Below are 24,507 nucleotides of genomic sequence, written 5' to 3'. Positions count from 1 at the left end.
ATACATTTCTTCGAAATGTAATCGGGGTATTATTGTGGTTATAAAAAATCGCTCCATAAATAAAGTTCCAACTCGAAACCGAGACCCAATCAGCACCAATGTCAAACTTCTTTATATTTTGAACTACGTAGGAGATTCAGTGAAGACTATCGGAGAGAAGGATCGGCTGTGCATGATACAAAGCTGACACTTTCCTATTAGCCGGATATATTCTTTCCTCGCGTGATCTGGAGAGTTTCATGAATTTACACCATCTCATGAAGGTTTAGCTTAACTTAGGACGAACGGGAAATGCTGTTGCGGCGGCTACGGTGCTCAACAAATTACATTTAGAAACAGCGCGCATATAGCTCTGCGAATAATATTAGAAACCACTATGTTTTACACTCTTTTCGCAAGATGTTTACTCATCATCTGATAAAATGATGATTTTCCTCCATTTTCATAAACAATTATCAACAAATTGATCGGTAATTTGGTGTTTAAAAGTCATTTTTTACCAATGTTTACAGAAAATATATGCACTATGACAGAACAGAATAAAATCAACAACACTTTCCTCCCAGCGCTATCTGCGAGCGGTTTCAACGTAGAATCGCCAATAAAAGAAATCGCATTGCGATATACAATGCTCATTCGATGTGAGCTGCGAAAGGGGAATGTTCGTGGATGTACGCAGCAGAAGCGAATTCGGTTCGAATCGTTAGAAAGGATTCTCGTCTGGTATCACCAAAAATAGTTATTTGCAAAACGTTCTTTTTAGGATGAAAACATAATGGAGAAAGAATTGAATTAAAAAGTTCCATTTAAGAGCATGTTCAGGAGTGTTTCAGTTTTAGATTTAAAATTTTGACAGTTCTATAATATAAAACTGAAAATTCTAAAACTGGAACTTTCTGTCTCCAGCAGCAGTTTTAGCGGGTGTTCTATTCAGTTTAAAATTCATGTCTCGCCATGCCTTCAGCGTTACTGCATTCAAATTTATTTTCCCCCAGTCTATCGAGTCTAAGTGTCTGTGCTGAAAACTTTGCATGCATTTAAAACACAGTTCTAAACGTGTTTTATAATCAGCAACAAATAATATAACGTCGTATAACAGTTTTAAATTTTGAAGAAAAAAAACTGTTCGAAATAATAAAACAAAACGCTCTGCTGGGGATGTGAATGTTTCAGTTCCAGTTCTACTTTGAAACTCCTATATAAAATAAAACGCTCCTGAACATGCCCTAATAACTTGGATTGAGTTATTATGGCATGTTCAATTCTTCTGTACATGTACCAGTGATTCATATAAGCAAATGTTTATCAAATTAATCTACAAACCCGAAGGTTTTTGCAAGTCCTAGAAAATCAGTGAATGTGGCAATCTCATTCGACATGAAATTTCCAGTAAACATTCATTCAAAAAGTGCATTGGCTCAAATTATCCATGAATGTCATATGATATGCCCAAGTTTAGTCCTACGTCAACACCGCGGTTATGTCCCGGACATTACCCACTCCTAGTTTTTTAAACCCGTCACCAGACTTCACATCTGAATTCTCGATCTTTGCTGTGGATAAGTTTGTGCTGCGTAAGTTCTTTAGGTTCAAGAAACTTTCTACCACATATGTTGCAACTAAATATTTGATCCGCAAGATTCATATCGATGTGAACACGCTGGTGACGTTTCAAACTTCTGCTTTCTACGTAGCCTTTGCCACATATATCACACTTATACGGACGCTCGCCAGTATGCATGCGCATGTGGCGAGTGAGTTCAGCACTAGTTATGAATTCTTTGCTACAAATATCGCACTTGTGCGATCTCTCACCTGCATGGATAAGTCTGTGTCGCGTGAGACTACTGTTTTCGGTAAACTTCCTACTGCAGATATCGCAAATGTAAGCCTGATCTTTATGGGTAAGCCGGTGCTGATCCAATTGCTCTGAAGTGAAAAATTCTCTGCCACATATCCGACAACGGTGCCGTCGTTCGCCGGCGTGTATCCGTTTGTGCCGGCTTAGATTTATACCCTTGGTGTATGCTTTACCGCAAATATCACAGGAGTGCCGGCATGTACGCGCTTGTGAACTGCCAGCTGTCTCTTCTTGGGGAATGATTGGTCACACATTCCGCACTCATAGGTTTTATCGATGGTTGTTTGCAGTACGGTGGCATGTGTGAAATTGTGACCTGGACTTGTTGACTGTGTTGTCTGTCTAGAATGAAAATAGGGAAAAGTGCATTCGATATTAATATTTTTTTAAAAGCATTCTTATATATTAAAATCTCCGAAAAACTGGTTAACTCAAAAAATCTAACTTATTTTCGAAGCATATGAATTCAATGAAGCGGAATAAGCATATCACAACAACTTACCGTTCACCTATCTCCACCTTACCGTCGTTCGTAATATCCATTACATGATCAAATGCGCTGATGGGTTAGGCTTTGGATTCGGCTATATTCCATCGTCATTGAAGCTAGATCATAGAATCATGTTAATTTGACAGACTGCAAGTGTTATTAGTAGCACAAACAGCTAGCAGCCCAGCTAGTATTGTTCTTTCTGCTTGCAACCAACCTGGTTATATTGATGTCAATGCTAAATTCGCTGTTACAGCTGTATGATCGCTATACTGTCCCATTTGTTATGGGATTCGCTATTAACATGGGACAGTTATGCTTAGAGCACCAGATTCTAAAAGCGACCAATTTTGGCCAATCACTGGAGACAAAATCACGCGTAACAATTAATAATAAATTAAATTATTGCTGAGTAATTTTTGTTGTACATGAATAAAACATATCTATTTTCTCGTTACCTATGGCTAAATAACCATTAGAAAGGTTATGAGTTTATGTTGTCGCATTTTATAATCATTTATACTACTTTCAAGCGATCGATTTTCAAGATACGACTCGCACTTTAACCACCCCTTCACCGCACCATCAAAATATAAATAAGTCATACTCCTAATGAAGTAATATTTATTAAAACATTTACTAAATAAAAACATAGACCTGATAGTTCGTTTGCAAAAAAAAACACCGAAGCACAGTGAGTTGGTGTTAAAACTCTATCTTTGATCCTAGTGCTGCAGGATTTTGCCAACATTTATACTATTTTCATTCAAAAAAAGTATCACGTGTACACTATGTATATGGACTTCTAAATTTGGTAATTGTTACGAATCACACTCGGCCTGACCTTGGGTACAAGATAATAACTGCTTGATCTCCCACGAGCATGGTCTTGCCTGAGTGTTTGCCTTGCCCGATACCGGGGTAGCCTGTCCTCTTGTGAATCGGAACCGCTGAACATTCCGATGAGGGTATGTCCAACGGTATTACGGACGGAGCTGATCGCTACACTATCAGCAGTAGCTGCGATTTGAGCAAATAATCCAGATGCCTGGTGGGGAGCTACCATTGGTGCAGCGACAGCCGAGTGTGACGCAGGCTGGACCATCGGCTAACTCGATTCCGGCGAGGTGGAGCGGCTGCATTTGGTGCGGACCTATGAAGCGATGTATATAATTTCAAGGACATTTTCAACGCAATTACCAGAGATCATCAAAATGTTTCGTGGCTAACGTTGTAATTCAGCAAAAAAAAAAAAACAAAAGTTAAATTGAGCCCAACAAATAAAATCGCTTTCTTCAACGAATCGCGGACAAGAAAAATCCAAATGCCAAATTTAACAGAACATTGCCTAATGATGTCAAATGAAAATGAAAGCCTAGCGAGCTTGTTAATACAAGATATTCGCGTTTAAAAGCGAACCAAATCAAGTTTATCATACTGTGGTCGAATACAAAAAATTCCAAGTCTATGTAAACAAGCTCTGCGAACTGTCAAAAAAGTGAGGTTAAACATTTTCATCCAATATTCATACAGTGAGAGGTTCATTTTAGTTTGTTTACATTGCTAATAAATTTTGTACTGCGATTCACCACTTCATTTACCGCGTTGCCAAGAACTTAAGTCAAAATATTCAAAGCAGTGCTGCCCAAGCGCACATTTTAAGCCCCACCATTCTTGCTGAGGTGAAAAAAATATTCAACATTCTTGCATATTTCAAATTTTAAAAAATTATTAAAAATTATGATAGCTCCTAAAAATCTCATTTTTACGGAAATGTTCTTATAAATGTGTAATCTTTCGATTAAAAATAAGAAAAACAGGTATTAGGTCGGACGAGAAAGGTCTATTCATTTCATCGTTAGCCATCTCCCTCACCAAGGCCAACAACGCCAACAAAAACGGTCCTTTTCAGGACCACCATCATTTTTATAAAGAACTAGCTAATACCCATCGCGCGTTGCTGCGATTTTCAACGAAATAGCAGGAAAACACAATTTGTTCCGAAGCGCCATCTGACGGGCAGATAATCCCAAACTAATAGCACACAAACACGCCCCATAACAAATACCAACTGTGTATATATTTTTACGGAAATCGGTTAAGCCGTTTGGGAGTCTATAAATCATATACACACAAACATTGACTTTTATATATATAGATAGTTTGAAATATTCCTCGCCCAAATCACCTTTTGTCCGAAAATTCCAATGAGTATCAACATATTTGAAGAACGTGTTCCTTATGTATTCTACATCTCTCCGGTTATATCGCAGACATTACCCACCCATCTTTTTTATTAATATTACGTTACAGTTAGAAAAAAATTGAATTACCTTGTTGGATATCATATCACGTACCTGGATTCGAACCCGCAACCTGTTGAATACTAAGCACTTACCATACTGTCTGCACCAATCTTGCATACATCGAATGCTTAAGATTTCACCGATGTACCGACAAGGCTAGGCTGCTGAATACCCAAGTAACCATAATACATTATATACCCACCTCTAATTAACCTTATATACATCTTTAGCGATTCGCTTTTAATGCCATATTACTTGGAGAACTTTTATAATGTGGATGTGAAGCGGAAATGGGCAATTATATGACTGATTAAAGTTTTGACGTAGGACTACGTCTATGTTTTCGATATGGGGGTGCACTCTGCAAATTCTACAAAAATGGTATGTAACGAAAAGTGGTCCAATTTTAAACGCATATAATTCAGCCATCTCACGATAAATTTTCATTTTTTTTGCACAAATCGCCCCGAAATACTTCTAAGAATAGATTCCAACAGATAAACCCAAAGATTTTTGATATCATAGCATTAAAAAATTAAATAATATACAACCTTGTCAAAATATCGCGCATTAACACACAGAAGATAGCGCTTCCCAAGCCCTGTACGACAGATTGGTGTACCTAGCGCGCTACGCTTCTATGAATGACGTGATCATCGACTATTTAAAGAACGGACTTGGCCAGACACGCTCAGTTCCCTGTTGAACGGCTGGCGAAGCAGATCACTGCGCTGTGTTTTTTACAGCCAGTATAGCTGTGTTAGAAGTCCGTTACACTGGCTGTTGAGGGACGCTACACTGTGTCATCCAACAGGCGATTGCTCCAACTGCTTCCTAAATGCCGCTGTAATGTTGCCAGTTAATTTTTGGTTTAACTAGCGCATGTATTTGCTATTTGCACTTGAAATTAAGTAATGTAGTGGTAGTAATAAGCTTCCAATTTTGGTTTAAACGCAAGGACAGTTTTTAAAACAGGATTTGATTAATTAGTTTACCTCATCTAAGCAATTTTATCAATTCTGTAATTTAAAAGGAATTTTACGGAGCTTGGTGAATTTGGCCCCACTTGCAACTGGTATAATTAAACTGCACAAAGTGTTGCATAACGCAGGGCTGTTTTTGGAACAAAATGTGTTATCATTCAGCCCTTTGCTATGCAAAATCACGATATTATGACAGATGGGCTAAGCGCGGCCGTTCCTTTCAATCGGGAATGGCCGCGTTGAATTTTGGTGAAATGCGCTAATAGTGTCGTGGTGGTACTAGTTGTCTCTGTCGCTCTACCCATCATCATCAGCGTTGACTCATTTTGCATTGTGCGCTTGGGTTCAATGTTTGGGGCGAATGTGTTGGTAGGTAGGGGAACTGGCGGTAAAATGAACACGTTAAGTAAAGTAATTATTTTCTAACTAATAAGTGAATGAGATATTACAATCACCTTATATGTTTCTTGTTAGACATGTTTTGTACATATCTCGTAAAAATACTTCGTCATAAACACATTTTTTCAAACATGATTCTTGATTTCTAAACTTGTCCAAAAATGAGACATGTTTATAACGAGTGGGTAAATTGAACATGTGGCGGTGGTAAAATGAACAGCTTCTGGTGACTTGCAAAATGTCCTGTATGTATGCAATGCGCAGCGTTGGAAAGCATTTTTCCGATCAATGCTAATATCCCAACAAATCATGAGCTTTGCATACACACAGGGCATTTTACAGGCAAAAAAATGTCACGGAAGAATTGAATTTTCATGACGTAATATTAACCATTTTACAATCCTGTGGCATCGAAACACATCTACAAACTTAGGGTTATTCAAGGGTGTTTGAACTTTTGGGATCTATTTGAGAGCAACTAGAAAGCTTGGTCTATACATGAGATGTGATTATATTGTCTAAAATTTGATTTTTCTTCACCGGTCCGGGTGTTTTTTCCCACACACAAAGTACTAAGAAAATAAATATTTTACATTAAGTAGTATAGTCCTACGTCTACAGTTCGTGCAACCCCATAGGGCTGCCCCTTGTAGTTTTTCTACCTAAAACTCATTAATTGCATCTACAATGCTAATATAAAGTAAACTCTACTTTATCGATTTGAGCATAAAATAATTGCATCTACAATGCTAATATGAGGTAAGCTCTGCTTTATCGATTTGGACATAAAATAATGCAATGCTCTGTAAATGCTCTCGAAAGATTTTTTTTTAAATTTTGTGAAAATAAAAGTTATGCCACCACCCAAATTACTTTCGTTCAAATATCCAAATGTCATTCAAATGTCTATTTGTGAAGCAAAGTTTTTTCCTATATTTTGTTGTTGTATATGTTGTATCTATCAGGATTCGATCCTTGGTTATTCGTAGTAATCATTTGAAGTCCTGCAGCCTAAGCACACTAATCTGTAATGAAAGTTGCAAATGTTCCGAATAGTGTGCGTGATAAGCGACACATCACATTGCTTCATTTCTTTTAATTATAGCACTATAATACTTCTCAGTGTATTACTAAAATGCAATATTGCACAAATATTTGTTTTGGCACCACTTCACACAAAATCTGAAATTCGACATCACTGGTCTGTCACTTTAGGCGGGATGAAAATCAAAAACATATTCTGTGAAAAATATAAGTAGTATTGCGGTGAATTCTATTACAAGTGTGAAATTTTGATATTTAAATTCGTTGCATTTATTATAAAACCGTACTTTTCAGGTAAATTAACATATACAATAATTAATAAATGGTCGCACGATACTTTGATTTTACTTATATTAGAGGATGTCCCATAACAACTATTCAGTAGTTCAATGCTCGTTTGATGAGGAGGAATCGTATCTTTGCGTGCTGCCTTCTTCATGGGTCGTGGAAAAAGGTTGGAACAAAGGTGTTCGTGATAAATTAACGGCATTAGACGGAGGAGATATTTGTTACTGGCCGGCGAAAGCTGCTGGCTACCGATTGCTAGAAAAGCCAAGAAAACTACCAACATAAGCATCGACAAAAATTTGCTTATCCCTTACCGACGCAAAATTAAACGGATTGGTTTTGAAACGTACAATGATGTAAGTATTTTGTTTAAAAAAAATATTTGCTCCTGATATAAAATCCTTTATAGGCATGCAAAGAACAGAAGCTAATGGAAATGCGCTCAGATACTGATAATATACCGAAAAAGAGTATGAATACTGATACAAGAGCTGCTGATATGTTTGCGGAAATTCTTCTTCAAAATGCCACATTTAGTTCCGAGCTTATCCGCAGATGCTGGTGATCAAACACCAACGAATAAAAGATATCTGGCGGAAGGACTTACTGACGATTCATTCAACAGTGATTTGGACGGTTCTGTGCAGAACGAGCACATCCCTCTTAAACAACTATCTTTGCATCAAGGCATCCTTCCACCTCGCAAAGAGCCCGTTTCAGATTCGCAAGAGGAAACCATCACATTGAGATCACTGTTCGAACGAGTACAGAACTTGGCGACTCAATTGGATCGGTGCTTGCTCATGCCTTCACAAGTGAACGCAAAACTTGATACATTAGGCTCGCGTAACCATTTGGTAGAGGCTAATAACGAAGATCAAATTGAAGTGAAACAAAATGTACTGCAGCCTGTCACGAATCTTGCCGAGTTGGAAGCCGTTGAAGAAATGTGTAGCGATGATAGGTTCGTTGAGAGTGTAATCAAATCGATGGGCAAATTACACGGTAAACATCGTTTCACTGGCGCTGGCCAAACTGTATGTTTGCAATTGATTGACTATTTCATAGATCGACGATTTTTACGGGACGTATCATGGACTGGTGTGAGCAAAACAAAAGATAAACATGGAAAACCAAAAACAAAGATCCCTAGGGGCAGATCACTCTAAGAATGTATAGCAAATTTGCATCAAATTGAAAAAAATGCATTTAATTTCCATTTTTGCATCAGCTTTGCACTGCCCCGCAGAAAAGTTTGTTTAACAAACGTCCTACGCTGATCCACTTTATTCGACATTTTGTTAAATGTACACGCTCGTAAAAAGTTACTCAGATTCTGAGTACTTTTAACTCAGTTTTGAATGATGTTCGTAAACGTCAAAAATTGAGTTGTCATGTATAATATCTCTGAGTAACTCTGACTCTATTTTTGGGTATTACACAAGAAACCGTTTTGGAGTTACCAAACGGAAAAGCCGTTTCTCGCCAAGTTAAAAATTCCAAGCGTCATCCGCCATTTTCCATTAGTAGGTACACGCTCGTTTAGTTATCGCTCATCACTTTTTCACAAATAAAAATTTGTTCAAATATTTATAATAGTTGAAGCTAGAGTTGTAGTGTGTAAAATACATTTTAATTGAAAGAGTGGATTTGAACAACCAGCATGCAGAAGATTTCGGAAGAGGTGGATGCTGAAACTGCAATGAAGTTGCGAGGTAATATTCACGTTATATTATATATATATATATATATATATATATATATATATATATATATATATATATATATATATATATATATATATATATATATATATATATATATATATATATATATATATATATATATATATATATATATATATATATATATATATATATATATATATATATATATATATATATATATATATATATATATATATATATATATATATATATATATATATATATATATACTGGAAAAAAAGTGTAAGGTTTCAGGTTTCTCATGCCATGTGCCAAATTGTGGGAAGATGAATTGGATGAATTGAAGGAACACTTCCGGTTGGTACACAATTTGAACACCAGCAAAGCAGCCGCTCAACCTTTCCTTTGTTCAGAATGTGGTTCACTGTACCAGAGGTTTAAGAGCTTGAAACGGCACATAGAGAGTGTTCATCCACTAATTACAGAAAATTCTACAAATATTTCATACGACCATGACGCTGTTGAACAAATTCAAAATAATCATCCGGAAAATATGCTCGTAGATGATGATTATCTGTTGAGAATAACGAATACTATATTCTTTAAAACGGCGCCGTCGTTGGATGAAATTACTAAGAAAATTAGTAAATTCGCCACAGATTTGCGAAAAGATGTATCTCTTCCCGAGACAAAAATCAAAAAGTTCTTACAGGTTACCTCGAATCTTATAGAAGATTACGAGTGTTACATGTTGAATCTATTCAGAGAATTTTTGAAATCGAAGTCGATCCCATTAAACGATACCGACGCTTTGAAATTTATAAACGACGCATCTTTGGATGGAATTTTTGCAGACGTAGCTTCTCCAAAAGACAACCTAGCATATTTGTCTGGAGTTGCGGGTTGTGCTGTGCCAAACCCTAGGGAAGAAGTCTTGGGAAGAACTAGAATCACTAAAACTGTCCCCGCGATTACCAAACTAGGCAAAAGAAAAAGTGTACAAATAGTGAAAGACGTTGCTCACTATATTCCACTAACCAGCATTTTAGCACTGGTTATGAAGAATCCCGGAGCTCGCAAGATGATAGCAGAAGAAGCAGTGAATGACGATATCTTGTGCGGTTTCAAAGATGGTCAACGTTTCAAAACACACCCATTCCTGACACGGTTTCCCGATGCATTACGACTCTCGCTTCATCTGGACGATGTCGAATATCTGAACCCTTTGGGATCACGCAAATCAAAAAAAAAACTTACCAATTTCAGTGTTAAAATTGAGAATCTCCACCCCGCAATTAATCCATCCTCCAACAGGATATATCTAACGCTTACAGTTCGCTCAAGAGATGTAAAAAAATATGGCTACAATAACGTTATGAAACCGCTGATTCAAGATTTGCGTGAGCTTGAATCAGATGATGGTGTTGTAGTACAATATGGGAGTGAAAAGTTTACGATGAGGGCAGTTCTAGTGCATGTTTTGGGGGACACGCTGGCAATTCATGAAATTTTCGAGTTAATGGGGCCCCAATCAAGTCTATTCTGTAGAATGTGCTATGCGACGCGTACTGCACTTCATTGTGGAAACATTGGTGATACCTTCCCTCATCGCACTGAAGAAAGCATACAATGTGATTTAAATGCACTTCAAAGCGGAACTAAACCACCTTCACAATGCGGAATCATTCGAAAATCAGCACTGAATGAAGTTAAATATTTCAACATAGCGGAAAATAACACGTTTGATCCAATGCATGATCTTTTGGAAGGCGTCGTCATGGTCGTAATCAAATGTGTTTTGAACGAAGCTGTAAATATCCATAAAGTGATAACGATTAGTCAAGTCAACCAAATTATACAGCATTACGAATACGGTATAACTGAATCGGCTGATAAACCTACCGCTAATTTTACTTGCGAGAAGTTAAAAGCACGTGGACATGCTATTCCTCAGTCAGCTTCGCAATGTTGGCTTCTCCTTCGAGCATTCCCTTTTATGTTCAACCAGATTCTCGGATTTAATTCAAATTTATCATCATTGCTTAGAGCTCTCATGAAAATAACTTATTATAGTTTCTCCAATAAGCTAACATTGAATCAGATTAACGATCTGGAAAACGAAATCGAATGTTTTTACAAGTTGTGCAAATCCTGCTTCCCTGCCATCAACCCTACCAATAAATTCCATCACATCTCTCATTATCCCTACATAATTCGTCAGGATGGGCCAGTTGTTAATCATAGTTGCTTACGCTTCGAAGCGAAATTCAAGGAGTCGAAATCCCAAGCGAAGACATGCAACAATTTCATCAATTTAACAAACAGCTTTGCTAAGCGCCTGAATCTAGCACAGATAACCACTATTCTTGACCATTCATACGAAATTGGTACGGTAGATATCGTTTCGTCAAAGCACATACACAAAAAATCTCTAAGTAATTTACTCCTGATCCGGGATCTACCAGATTCAATCAAATATATAAACCATATGAAAATAAATAACACAAGCTTTCGGCCGGGACTGATAGCGAAATACCAAGTATGCAACGAAATGTCCTATGGTTTGATAATAGATATATTGCAATCGGATAATCAAATTGTTTGCCTAATACAGCATCTCGAATGCGAAGATTGTTTACAATACAACAGTTACAAACTCAAAACTGACAGTCAAGTTATTCGCATATCACACAAGAACTTGCAAACGAAAAAAACATACAACTTATGGAGTATATACGGAGATTCAGAAGAAAACTACTATATAAGTTTGAAATATGTAGATAGTTAGTAGGGAAATAAACTTGGAAATAAATTTATAATAAAATAAACAACAATCAAGAAGGTAGTGCAAACAACTTGAGATGTCACTTTAAACCTTTATATATACTTATTCGCTCTTTTCAGCCCAAAAAATAAACGATCAGAACCTAGTTCTGCTCAACGATGCCGACCTAGTTGAAATGGGGATAATCGAAAAAGGATCCTGTCTAACAATTCTTAACATAATAAAAAACTATAGTTCTGAAGCTAATCCGACCAAAGATAAAATTGATGAGACTTCCACTAATGTTCAAAATTTGGTAAACTTTCTACTATAATTACTGTAAGCGCTTGTCGTACTATACATATTTAACGTTTTCAGATTAACCGTTCGACATTCGAAGATGACGCAAAATTCCGAATGAAAATTTTGTATCCAATTTTGGATCAAGGGATCGTACCAGATAAGGACGGTTTAAATCATCTTACACGAGTCGCATGCAAGCAAATGGAGACTCAAATAATGGACGGTCAAAGGCAAGTAGAAAGTTTTATTTGTTACTCTACTAGTGCATCAAACTATGAACACTCCTTAAAGTGTGATAGAATGAATTGTTTACATTGAACCGCACGAGTCTCTCCGCTAGAGCAACCTTGCGGCGAAATGCGCAATGCCTATACATATTTATAGGGCTTACGGCCAATTTCTTTATCCTCGCTTAAATTTTAAACCGGGTTCACCAGTACGTTTAAACCTGGTTAAGACGTTAGGCGAGAATGAAGAAATCGGCCCTTAGTAGTCCTTCGAGCAAATATGCAGGTGATCTAACACTGTCTATGAGCAGAGAAAAGCAATGCCTTTCGTTGTGAAGCTTCTATTTCAAAAAACATCGTAGTCAATCAGTATCATGCATTATTACTTCATTGAGCCTATGAAACTATGAAGTATGCATAGTAATGAAGCACGGCCAAACAACTTCACTTCTGATTATAAATATAAAGAAATGTATGAAACACAGTACAAACTGCTAGAGGAAACCACATAGTTATCAGTTCTTCGCATCCTGATTTCAATATTGACCATTCTTTACACATCTTCAATCTGGTTCGATTTATAAACTTCGGCATAAGAACGTACATGCGTCTTTGACGGTGGTACTTAGAAAGCGTAATTCGTCATGTTCCGGCACAAAATTATAAAGACGACCGACGACGACGAATTATAATAACTTAAACATTTAAACCAACAGAATTTAAAGGTATACAATTTCTGTTTATAGCGAGCGTGTTTATTTGTTTACATCAAAGAGAATAGGGAAAGAGACGAAGAGTGAAAATCAGTCAAAACGGCAACACTCCCTTTATGATGATTTCAACACTAGAATTTTGGCAACCGCTTCTACAGGCAGCACTTTAAATGACTCCTATTATATTTTGAAAACAAACCGTATGTCGATCGATGGATTTGTTTATCAAACGATGTGCATTTCGAAACAAAGAGATGAAATAATTCTAAAGCTTATTTTTACTCATACATATACTCTAGAATGCACCTTACAATCATGATTGAACTAAATTCTGACGAAAATTCAAATTTCTTTTTTGATAGAAGTACAATACTTATCTCCTCCAACTCAGGCATGAGTAATGTTTATTTACATTGCACGATTGGTCTGCTCAATAAGGTATTTTTGGCTTCACACTATTCGTCTCTTTCCCTATTCTCTTTGGTTTACATATACAGTTCAATCGTAAATCGACCAAAGGGTCTAACTAAGCCGCAATGTCGTTGAATCGAGCAACAGCGATGCCAGATTTACAGACTGTGGACAGATTTGCTGCACTGAGAAACAAAAATATGCAGAATTAGCATACTTTCATTCCCGTCTCTTTTGCTGTAATTCTCGACGAACATATGATTACGGCCTAAAAGCCAACCGTCAAAATCCACTTTGAATGGAAATTCCAGACAAACCGTTACTAGTCGAACACAGCTCACAACAGTTTATGAAAGAGAAAACTTTTCTCTTTCGTTTACTACCAACATCTGTGATTGGCGTGTAACGGTTTGTCCGGAATTTCCATTCAAAGTGGATTTTGACAGTTGGCTTTTAGGCCGTAATCATATGTTTGTCGAGAATTTTCATGCATTTTCTAGCATATACTTCTAGTAAATATTCAATGAGTGGATAGACCGAATACGTCCAATGCACAAAATTTGCAGCAGAAGAAACGAGAGGCAGATCAAAAAGTATGATATCGGTGATTAAAAAAAAGTTCTGCGTATGCCTGGTCCAGACATTTACAGACTTTTAAAACAGTAATAAACTGACCGATTTTCTTCAGAAAATAATAGATGTGTCCCAGCATGCAAAGAATTACGAATCAAATACCGTTCATACTTTTACCATTTAGATTTTTTTTAAGAAATTTAGAACTTAATCTTTCACGGAATCTTTTTGGTCTTTTTCGGAGTAACGAACCAATGATCTCTAAATGCGCAGGTATCCTTCTGTTGATCAACAGCATGCGGCAGCTGTTCAAATCGTAAAATTATTTCCACAACTTAGTAATACGCGAGTCACACCAACTGCTCCTGATGAGGTTTGTTATTCTATGCTTATTTAATTTCTCTAATATAATTATAATTATTTTCATGCTAGTCATTTTTCTTTCGGCGCAACGGAGGCAAGGAAAAGGGTGCTCATACTGGCATGATATTTCATCGCATCCGGAATGTCATCAAACAGCTACCTGCAGGAAAACATAAATATAATCGAGGAACTATGCCTGTAGAAGAGTCCGTTTCAACTGAACTTGTAGAGCGGGCTCAATTGCTCCGAGTAATGCTTGCATCGGCATCAGTAGCAGAACATATTTGTGATGAAATGGACCGATGCTTTCCAGTCCTCAAACTGTTATTAAAAGAAAAGAAACCCGTTAATGATATCTTGGATATGTTTCCACACCTGTGTTCATATGAAGGATTGGTGGAAACATGTTTATTTTTTATTATTTACTATTTCACTTTATGGTATTCACGGAACATATGAATATTTATATCATATCACTTTTTCTAGATTCGTCAAATGTTTGAGAGATTGTATCCTAACAGAACAGAAGGTCTCAAAATCGAGGATGTCTTCTCTCAGTGTCTATCTTATTCACCGTCCAGATTCTCTAGAGTAGAAGATGGTGAGATATATTTTTTTTTAATTTAGCCCAAAGGTCTGTCATAAAATTTTAAATTTGTAAAACTATTCACAGATCACATTCGAGGATGCTTGAGAATAATTTCTCATATGCCAATTCGCAGACAAAAAAGAACGCTGGTAGGCTGTCCAACTGTAGGCGAAGAACATTCGGCTTCAATTTTAATTCGTTGGATTGGGGTAAATGCAATATAATATACATAAGGTTAGATGTAATGATTTTATATCATCATTAGGAGTGCTTAGATACATACGTGGCATCCCCCGCAACTGATTCCAAACTACACATGGTGTGCGTAGCAAGCCCGATGAAAAGAGGAAATTATGCCGTCATTTGTGAGAAAAAAGTTATATTCGAGACTAACAATTCTATTCATGCAGTGGAAATTTTATTCAAATGCTACGCAGTTCTCGGAGTGGAGGTGCCACCTAATTTTAGAATGTTTTGGGACTTTCTGGCATGTGCCATATATAATATAATTCCGCACAGTCAGAGGACAACTGTGAATAGACTCGTCCAAACTTTTATTGAAGTTTCCCGCGCACGTATTGACAACAAATAAAAGGACAACTTTTTTATACAATACTTACTAAAAACCATAAAATTTAATAAACAGAAGTTTCTTTAATTATTATTGTAAAAATATTCCATAAGAAAAGAAAGACTGCATTGTGTTGTATCCAAAACAAAATTTTGACGGCCAATTTCTTCACTGGATGTAAACCGGTTTAGTTCCAGTTCAAATGCAACAATCGATCATGAACCAATTTAAATAGGAATCGGTTGTTGCATTTCTTCTTACAGAAACCATTCAGAATTGCAAGTCATAATCCGGATGTTTCTTAGTAAAGTTCAGTCAGAAATGAGCCGGAATTCCGGCTGGCTCCAGTCAGTATTCCGGCTCCAGTGACACAACCTATTCTAACTAGAATCGGTTGTGTCACTGGAGCCGGAATACTGACTGGAAACAGCTGGAATTCCGGCTCATTTCCGGCTGAACTTTACTGGGTTTTAATGAAATATTGCACTCATAAATTGGGTAATATTCTACCCAAAAACTGAGGAATTACAACTGGCTTTGTTGTCTACTCAAAAATTGGGTAAGCTTCTGCTCATAATATGAGTAAAAATCGATCAATTTTTGGTTTTGTTGAAGTTCTACTGAACCCAAAATTTGAGTAATGTTCAACTCAAAGTCTGCGTAATAATTACTTAATTTTTGGTTTTGTTAAATTTGTACTGAACTCAAAATTTGAGCAATGTTGAACTCAAAATCTGAGTACTAGTGAAGCACTTTTGGGTTTAGTGTAGATAATATTGTACTCAAAAACCGAGTAATAATTACTCAGTTTTTGGTTCATGCTGGCTTACTCAAATTTGAGTAACTCCGGAATTACTCAATTTAAGGGTTGTTCCACTTTATCTGGAAATGGGTGGGATTAAACTCATTTTTGAGTAACTTTTTACGAGCGTGTAGGGCTAGTTTTTTCTGTAGGGTTTTGACGTCTTACACGCAACGCAAATAACATTGCACGCAACGCAAAAACATTGCACGCAACGCAAAATACATTATGAATTTCTATTTTGATGGAAATAAATGCATTTAATTTCGCTGATTTTTAAAAATGCATCACAAGTGATCTGCCCCTAGCTTGTGATGCATTTTGAAAAATCAGCGAAATTAAATGCATTTGTTTCCATCAAAATAGAAATTCATAATGTACTTTGCGTTGCGTGCAATGTTCTTTGCGTTGCGTGTAAGACGTCAAAACCCGACACACAAAATAATATCCTTGTAAATATCACAACAAATATGTGTTCAAAATTACTATAGTTCAAAATGTTCACAATAACAAAAATTAGAGTCATTTTAATAGCATTATAGTAAAAAATACTATAATCCCATTAAAAATCTAATGGTAACGCTAACAGTTTTATCCAGTTAAACCAACTATTTCTTTGGGTTGAAATTAATACATTGGCTGTTGAGTTTACTACGCGTTTTTCCGAAACCATGCACATATTTCTCTTACATTCTAAAATTTACTATGTTTATGTTTAACACAAATGTGGTGTACCGATAAATTTCAACTGACTACATTTTCCTTTAAAATATACTACAAAGGTGGTAATTTTCGGTAGTATGGGACGCTGAGTTTGCGCCATTTTGATGAAATTACATTATTTTCGTTCTGCGTCTCGCGGGGTTCTTTTCGAAGTTTATTTAATTAAAAAAAGGTTTCCTGCAAAAGTATCGAACAATATTAGAGACGACACCCTTACCTTTTCGTGGATAATATTGAAGGTACTTGAATGATTTTAATAATGGTTTAGGAGGAATTATTTTGGTCCTTTTATTTCCTTTATTGCAGAACAGGTCCATGATCCGCAATTACAGAATCTGATTTCCAGATGGATTCTGTCATTATTATCCTATAATATAGTACATAATCCTAAGGGCAGATCACTCTAAGAATGTATAACAAATTTGCATCAAATTCCTTATAGTTTCCTTATAGTACATTTTTGGTGTAGATCCGGTCTGATCGGCATTTCTGCCCTAAGCCAAAAATGCGTGCCCCCCTCAACCCAAATTTTAAACTAGGACGAATTAGCGCATGGGCGCCATTTAAACACCTTTTTCAATATGAAGAATGTCATTTGGTATTATTTGGTATCATTATTATTATAATTGGTTCTTTCATTCTTACCTTTCCGTTTCCTTAATTTACCTTTACGCTAATATTTACCACCTATTTTTTATCATCATTCCTTGTTCTTTTGAGAGTATGGGTGCTATTTTAGATTTCACCTTCTTTCTCTGTAAGGTACAAATGGATTAGCACATTTGATATTACCTTAATCCCCGGTTATGTCGGCGTTCTCTGTCTGTCATGGGTCAGTTGGTACTTTCCCTTCGTTCTTTCTTCTTTCTTAGTCCTTTTTTGTTAGTAAGCTCATTGTGTCCACGATTTCATGGGTTATTTTTTCTTATCCTTTGTACTCTACCATTTTTTGTTTGTTTCAGTGCATTCAGGAGTCTCCGGCGTTAGTGCACTTGTATATTTATTTTCCTTCGTTTTTGCTTATATTCATGTGTGCATATATGTATGTATTTCTTAGTATCATTCATTGTTTCCGAATCTCCCAGGACAAAAGAGATATCAGCAGATCTTTCTTACTTAGCCTTCCGGTGGGTGCGATATTTTGAGACCTTATTTCTCAGCATTGTGGAATCGAGGAATCGAATGTTGCTTGAGGTGCCAGTATTATGTGTACATATGGTTGTAGATAGGGGCAGATCACTTGTGATGGATTTTTAAAAATCAGCGAAATTAAATGCATTTATTTCCATCAAAATAGACATTCATAATGTATTTTGCGTTGCGTGCAATGTTTTTGCGTTGCGTGCAATGTTATTTGCGTTGCGTGTAAGGGTCTATGAATGGACGTTGTGACGGGAATACTGCAGCTATCAATTTAAATACTTTTATAGTAAAAAGGAATATCATACAGGGAAAAAAGTACTACACACATGGTAAAAAATTCAGAACACGCATATATTTTGATATGATAAAAATGGCTATTTACATCGTTGCAGTAAAAGCATAATATTATCAGCTGAAAATTGTGGGCACATTGTAATTAATTTAACCCTCTGAAATAGTAATTTGAACCGCAACATTCTTTTGTGTGTACAGAAAAACTAGCCCTACATTTAACAAAACGTCGAACAAAGTGGATCAGCGTAGGACGTTTGTTAAACAAACTTTTCTGCAAGGGAGTGCAAAGCTGATGCAAAAATGGAAATTAAATGCATTTTTTCTAATCTGATGCAAATTTGTTATTCATTCTTAAAGTGATCTGCCCCTAGACCCAGTACCCAGTGCGCCAATTCACAGGCCAGTCCTGCTCTGTCACAGTTGATTACATTTGTCGTTCCTATTCCAGGTCGTGAGAGCGCACCACACTCCGCTGCATATGCTAATTTGTTAGAGCACTGTCATTGTTATGAATGAAATTAAGAACTTATTTTTTCCGTTTATCAAACTGGTTAAAAATTTCACATTCCCGTTCTTGGATTCGGTTTATTTGGGTTAAAATACATCTTTTCAACCGTACTAAAATTCGACCTCTGTCAATAAAGTCTCTAAACTAGACAATTACCCAAATATGTATTTGGCATCACGTTCTATAAATAACTTTAGCCAAAGAATACGGAACACACCTATCTCCACTTTTGAATTGGAGTAATAAAATAACCTTTACATCTTTGACTGAATTAAAATCTGAAAATATGCTATAACTAACCGGTTTCTCTCCTGCTTATAACTGGCGACGATCTGTCTTGTTCGGGAAAAATCTACTCATAGTTTTCAATCTCACCTATGAAGATGTATTGTCGGCTTTCTAAGGCAAAAGTCCTGTCAGATTCAATTAGATTATTCCGGGACCGTTTGGAAAACTGCTTCCGGCAGGAAATTACCTTGGTGCGAACAAATTAGCAAGAATGCGGGAAAGGTAGCTATCAGCCCGTGTGTCTAACAAGAAAACAAAAAGACGTCTGAAAATGGTCATGTAAACATGGTGTAAACAAAGCTTACCTATGCAGAATCTTTGTTGGCTAAAGCATAATTCCAGCCAATTTACTGGAACCTGTTTTCCGGGGTCCGTATCTGTTAAAAAAAACTGTTTCCAACATGATTTCATCCGATTCACTTGTAACACCATCTGCTCTAATCAAGTAACTTGTATCCAAAGCATTTTTCCTTGTCCTGATACTAGGTGTAAACCAACAGAATACCGTATGCAATAAAATTACAATTACACCAACTTTTAAAAGCAGCATTACTTCTTCCGCAGGTTACGTGCTAAGCTGAACCAAAAAACGTTCTGCAGAACCGGCACCAGAACATTACCACTTTGAAAATTAATTAATTGGGTAGAAAAATAAAAGAAAAAGGAAAATGGCTGACTTTTCAGCTTTTCTTTAGCACGATAAAAAAACCCTCCATGCGCGATAACGTCTCTAGTTCAACTAAACGTCAAAGCACAGACTAACAGACATAACACTATGAGGGAATTCCCTTAAAAACATCAATCCGACAATTTTCCCAGAACACTAGCTCCACCTTTTATTCACAGTCCCAAACACTTATTTACTGGTGGGTTACCCCTCAGGTTTGGGAGCAATTTTTCACTAGTGGTCTATCCCCCATATGCTTGTTCATATGTCAGTGGCGCCATAATTTCAAATGTGGCCACAGTCCTAACTACAAATATATTTAAAATGACCGTTAAAGCGGGCGAAGCTTTGTTTTTGGGTGTTATGTCTGTTAGTCTGTGCTATACTACTAACAAATGTAGCAGCAGCAATATTAATGCTTTTATTCAACCATCCCAATTAGGCTGAATTACTGAGACTAAGAGAAACGAAAGCAATGAAATTGAAAGACGGATAGGTATTCTAGAGCGAATCAGTTATAAACTTAGAACGGAAAACTAGAACTAGGCAGGCTCATATGGGCATGATCGAAAGGAAATGTGAAGAATTCTTCTACCGCATGGTCTCATCATCATGTTTTACCGTCGACGCCGGCAAAAAATTCTTGACAAATCCTCGCCTAGAACGACCATGCGATCATTCTTCTCCCTTTCTGCTAGCATCAAGCCGAGACGTATGCATTCAATCGACACCAAGCTATCGGTGTCGCACCGATCCTATTGTGATTGTACTACTTATTGATTTTTTCGTTCCGCACACACGGATGGCTGATAGCAATTAATGACACAGCTCAGCTAGCAGAAATCGATTTTTTATCTACTTTTTTACCAACTAGTTTATATGTTACTATGTTTTAGTAGCCGCAAGGTTCTACTATATCGATTTTGTTGGCTATTTTCGGCAAATTTGAGACTAAGAGAAACGAAAGCAATGAAATTGAAAGACGGATAGGTATTCTAGAGCGAATCAGTTATAAACTTAGAACGGAAAACTAGAACTAGGCATGCTCATATGGGCATGATCGAAAGGAAATGTGAAGAATTCTTTGCCTTCTGCAGAGTTGGAGTTGGGCGTTGCACTCAAGTCTAGGCGAGGATTTGTCAAGAATTTTTTGCCGGCGTCGGCGGTAAAACATGATGATGAGTTATGTTCTACCATAGACCATGCGGTAGACTTGGGTGCAACGCCCAACTCCAACTCTGCAGAAGGCAAAGAATTCTTCACATTTCCTTTCGATCATGCCCATATGAGCCTGCCTAGTTCTAGTTTACCGTTCTAAGTTTATAACTGATTCGCTCTAGAATACCTATCCGTCTTTCAATTTCATTGCTTTCGTTTCTCTTAGTCTCAAATTTGCCGAAAATAGCCAACAAAATCGATACAGTAGAAATTGGATATCGACGATTTCGAATGGCAATCATCCAAAAAATGATGAATTAATGATCAAAAGATTTCATGTATATATTTGAATGAATATGTGTGTGATTTTCAAACGATGAACATAACACAATTGAATTGCTTACACTCGAAAAAGCAAACGACGACGCTTATGGTTATCATCCAAAATTACAGAAGTTCATCATACGCGTTTCAACTGTTTTCAGTGTTCGGGCTGAATCAAATGACAATCATTTGATGCGTTTATCGCACTATTTAAAAAAAGTTCTTTTTCTATAGTGAATGGTTTGACGAAGCGTAGTTTTAGTAGGTTTGAAATATGCCATACCCAGATTCATAGTGTAATCACAGACTAACAGACATAACACTCAAAAACAAAGCTTCGCCCGCTTTAACGGTCATTTTAAATATATTTGTAATTGGGACTGTCGCCACATTTGAAATTATGGCGCCACTGACATATGAACAAGCATATGGGGGATAGACCACTAGAGAAAAATTGTTCCCAAACCTGAGGGGGAACCTACCAGTAAATAAGTGCTTGAGACTGTGAATAAAAGGTGGAGCTAGTGTTCTGGGAAAATTGTCGGATCGATGTTTTTGAGGGAATTCCCTCATAGCACAGACTAACAGACATAACACTGTGAGGGAATTCCCTTAAAAAACATCGATCCGACAATTTTCCCAGAACACTAGCTCCACCTTATATTCACAGTCCCAAACACTTATTTACTGGTGGGTTACCCCTCAGGTTTGGGAACAATTTTTCACTAGTGGTCTATCCCCCATATGCTTGTTCATATGTCAGTGGCGCCATAATTTCAAATGTGGCCCCAGTCCCAACTACAAATATATTTAAAATGACCGTTAAAGCGGGCGAAGCTTTGTTTTTGAGTGTTATGTCTGTTAGTCTGTGCTCATAGTTTTATGTCTGTTAGTCTGTGAGGATACCCTCTAAGAACGGTTGGTTTCAAAATCGTCTAATGAAGGACGTTCGTTGGACCAATTTGGACAACGTACAAATAACCGTTCAACAAACGTCCATCGTTGGACCCGTGTTTTCAATCTCACCTATGAAGATGTATTGTCGGCTTTCTAAGGCAAAAGTCCTGTCAGATTCAATTAGATTATTCCGGGTCCGTTTAGAAAACTGCTTCCGGCAGGAAATTACCTTGGTGCGAACTAATTAGCAAGAATGCGGGAAAGGTAGCTATCAGCCCGTGTGTCTAACAAGAAAACAAAAAGACGTCTGAAAATGGTCATGTAAACATGGTGTAAACAAAGCTTACCTATGCAGAATCTTTGTTGGCTAAAGCATAATTCCAGCCAATTTACTGGAACCTGTTTTCCGGGGTCCGTATCTGTTAAAAAAAACTGTTTCCAACATGATTTCATCCGATTCACTTGTAACACCATCTGCTCTAATCAAGTAACTTGTATCCAAAGCATTTTTCCTTGTCCTGATACTAGGTGTAAACCAACAGAATACCGTTTGCAATAAAATTACAATTACAATTACACCAACTTTTAAAAGCAGCATTACTTCTTCCGCAGGTTACGTGCTAAGCTGAACCAAAAAACGTTCTGCAGAACCGGCACCAGGATATTACCACTTTGAAAATTAATTAATTGGGTAGAAAAATAAAAGAAAAAGGAAAATGGCTGACTTTTCAGCTTTTCTTTAGCACGATAAAAAAAAACCCTCCATGCGCGATAACGTTTCTAGTTCAACTAAACGTCAAAGCACAGACTAACAGACATAACACTATGAGGGAATTCCCTCAAAAACATCAATCCGACAATTTTCCCAGAACACTAGCTCCACCTTTTATTCACAGTCCCAAACACTTATTTACTGGTGGGTTACCCCTCAGGTTTGGGAGCAATTTTTCACTAGTGGTCTATCCCCCATATGCTTGTTCATATGTCAGTAGCGCCATAATTTCAAATGTGGCCACAGTCCTAACTACAAATATATTTAAAATGACCGTTAAAGCGGGCGAAGCTTTGTTTTTGGGTGTTATGTCTGTTAGTCTGTGCTATACTACTAACAAATGTAGCAGCAGCAATATTAATGCTTTTATTCAACCATCCCAATTAGGCTGAATTACTGAGACTAAGAGAAACGAAAGCAATGAAATTGAAAGACGGATAGGTATTCTAGAGCGAATCAATTATAAACTTAGAACGGAAAACTAGAACTAGGCAGGCTCATATGGGCATGATCGAAAGGAAATGTGAAGAATTCTTCTACCGCATGGTCTCATCATCATGTTTTACCGTCGACGCCGGCAAAAAATTCTTGACAAATCCTCGCCTAGAACGACCATGCGATCATTCTTCTCCCTTTCTGCTAGCATCAAGCCGTGACGTATGCATTCAATCGACACCAAGCTATCGGTGTCGCACCGATCCTATTGTGATTGTACTACTTATTGATTTTTTCGTTCCGCACACACGGATGGCTGATAGCAATTAATGACACAGCTCAGCTAGCAGAAATCGATTTTTTATCTACTTTTTTACCAACTAGTTTATATGTTACTATGTTTTAGTAGCCGCAAGGTTCTACTATATCGATTTTGTTGGCTATTTTCGGCAAATTTGAGACTAAGAGAAACGAAAGCAATGAAATTGAAAGACGGATAGGTATTCTAGAGCGAATCAGTTATAAACTTAGAACGGAAAACTAGAACTAGGCATGCTCATATGGGCATGATCGAAAGGAAATGTGAAGAATTCTTTGCCTTCTGCAGAGTTGGAGTTGGGCGTTGCACTCAAGTCTAGGCGAGGATTTGTCAAGAATTTTTTGCCGGCGTCGGCGGTAAAACATGATGATGAGTTATGTTCTACCATAGACCATGCGGTAGACTTGGGTGCAACGCCCAACTCCAACTCTGCAGAAGGCAAAGAATTCTTCACATTTCCTTTCGATCATGCCCATATGAGCCTGCCTAGTTCTAGTTTTCCGTTCTAAGTTTATAACTGATTCGCTCTAGAATACCTATCCGTCTTTCAATTTCATTGCTTTCGTTTCTCTTAGTCTCAAATTTGCCGAAAATAGCCAACAAA

General features: G+C 37.1%; 1 protein-coding gene and 1 long non-coding RNA gene across 2 annotated transcripts; one reads left to right on the top strand and one right to left on the bottom strand.

Moving 5' to 3' along the window:
* Positions 1-1,793: 1,793 nt before the first annotated feature.
* Positions 1,794-19,981, bottom strand: LOC131682947 (uncharacterized). Its single transcript, XM_058964753.1, has 3 exons — positions 19,637-19,981; positions 19,519-19,573; positions 1,794-2,203 (listed from the first exon to the last, which is right to left on the bottom strand). Exons 1-3 carry the CDS (start codon positions 19,761-19,763, stop codon positions 2,011-2,013), a joined length of 375 nt encoding a protein of 124 aa, XP_058820736.1. The 5' UTR covers positions 19,764-19,981; the 3' UTR covers positions 1,794-2,010.
* Positions 7,233-8,880, top strand: LOC131682948 (uncharacterized). The gene is made up of 3 exons (XR_009304281.1): positions 7,233-7,377; positions 7,441-7,727; positions 7,781-8,880. It is a non-coding gene; the product is annotated as an uncharacterized LOC131682948 (long non-coding RNA).
* Positions 19,982-24,507: the final 4,526 nt, after the last annotated feature.

This window comes from Topomyia yanbarensis, chromosome 2 (genome assembly GCF_030247195.1).
Source record: "Topomyia yanbarensis strain Yona2022 chromosome 2, ASM3024719v1, whole genome shotgun sequence".
In the NCBI taxonomy this organism is placed as follows: Eukaryota; Metazoa; Arthropoda; class Insecta; order Diptera; family Culicidae; genus Topomyia; species Topomyia yanbarensis.
This window is presented reverse-complemented; position numbering and strand designations above follow the sequence as displayed.

Excerpts from the sequence above, each read along its gene's own strand:
- LOC131682947 (XM_058964753.1), bottom strand. The coding sequence starts at position 19,763 with ATGGTGTTACAAGTGAATCGGATGAAATCATGTTGGAAACAGTTTTTT. Across the intron at positions 19,574-19,636 it reads CCAACAAAGATTCTGCATAG|ACACACGGGCTGATAGCTAC; the intron begins GTAAGCTTTGTT and ends TTTTCTTGTTAG. Across the intron at positions 2,204-19,518 it reads GCTAATTTGTTCGCACCAAG|ACAGACAACACAGTCAACAA; the intron begins GTAATTTCCTGC and ends TTTTCATTCTAG.